The sequence below is a fragment of the Cariama cristata genome, unplaced genomic scaffold (assembly GCF_000690535.1).
Source record: "Cariama cristata isolate BGI_N322 unplaced genomic scaffold, ASM69053v1 scaffold24233, whole genome shotgun sequence".
Taxonomy (NCBI): domain Eukaryota; kingdom Metazoa; phylum Chordata; class Aves; order Cariamiformes; family Cariamidae; genus Cariama; species Cariama cristata.
The window spans coordinates 773-1355 of NW_009606965.1; the positions used below are offsets into that span (position 1 = coordinate 773).

The 583-nt window shown below is 62.3% G+C and overlaps 1 protein-coding gene across 1 annotated transcript; it reads right to left on the reverse strand.

The window, feature by feature from the left end:
• Positions 1–264: 264 nt before the first annotated feature.
• On the reverse strand, positions 265–580 carry LOC104156120 (transcription factor 21-like; the record flags this gene model as incomplete). Its single annotated transcript, XM_009696566.1, has 1 exon — positions 265–580. A coding segment is annotated over one exon (316 nt), but the record flags the coding sequence as incomplete, so codon positions are not given.
• Positions 581–583: the final 3 nt, after the last annotated feature.

Here is a 583-nt window from a genome sequence, read left to right on the forward strand (position 1 = left end):
GGGCAGTAAAGCCTGTCCCTGCCCATCTGTGGCCAGCACGGCCCCTGCCTTGTCCCCTGGAGACGATTGCCAGGAGCAGCGGATGGGGCCTGGGAGGCTCAGCTCTCGGGGCACAGGGCGGGAGGGCAGCTGGGAGCCCGTCCCCTCACATGGTACCCCTTGCCACCCCACCGGCACCAAACTCTCTGTGAGAAGCACAAGCGAAGGTTTCTCCCCTCACATGCCCCATCCCAGCCCTTCCCCCACCTCTCCCCATGCACACACCCGGAGTGCCTGGCCCCGGCGGGCCGTGACTTACCAGGTTGACCGGGTGGATGTAGCCGTTTTCGTATTTGTCATTGGCCAGGATCTGCCTCAGGTGAGCGATGTAGCTGGAGGCCAACCTCAAGGTGTCCAGTTTGGAAAGCTTGGTGTCTGGGGGCACCCAGGGCAGGGTGGTCTTAAGCCTGGAGAAGGCTTTGCTAAGGACCCTCATCCTGGCCCTCTCCCTGGCGTTGGCAGCGTTTCTCTGGACCTGCTTTCCCTCCTGGCTCACTCCATTTAAAGGGCTCTTCTTGGGGGGAGCTTTTTTCCTCTTGCCCGA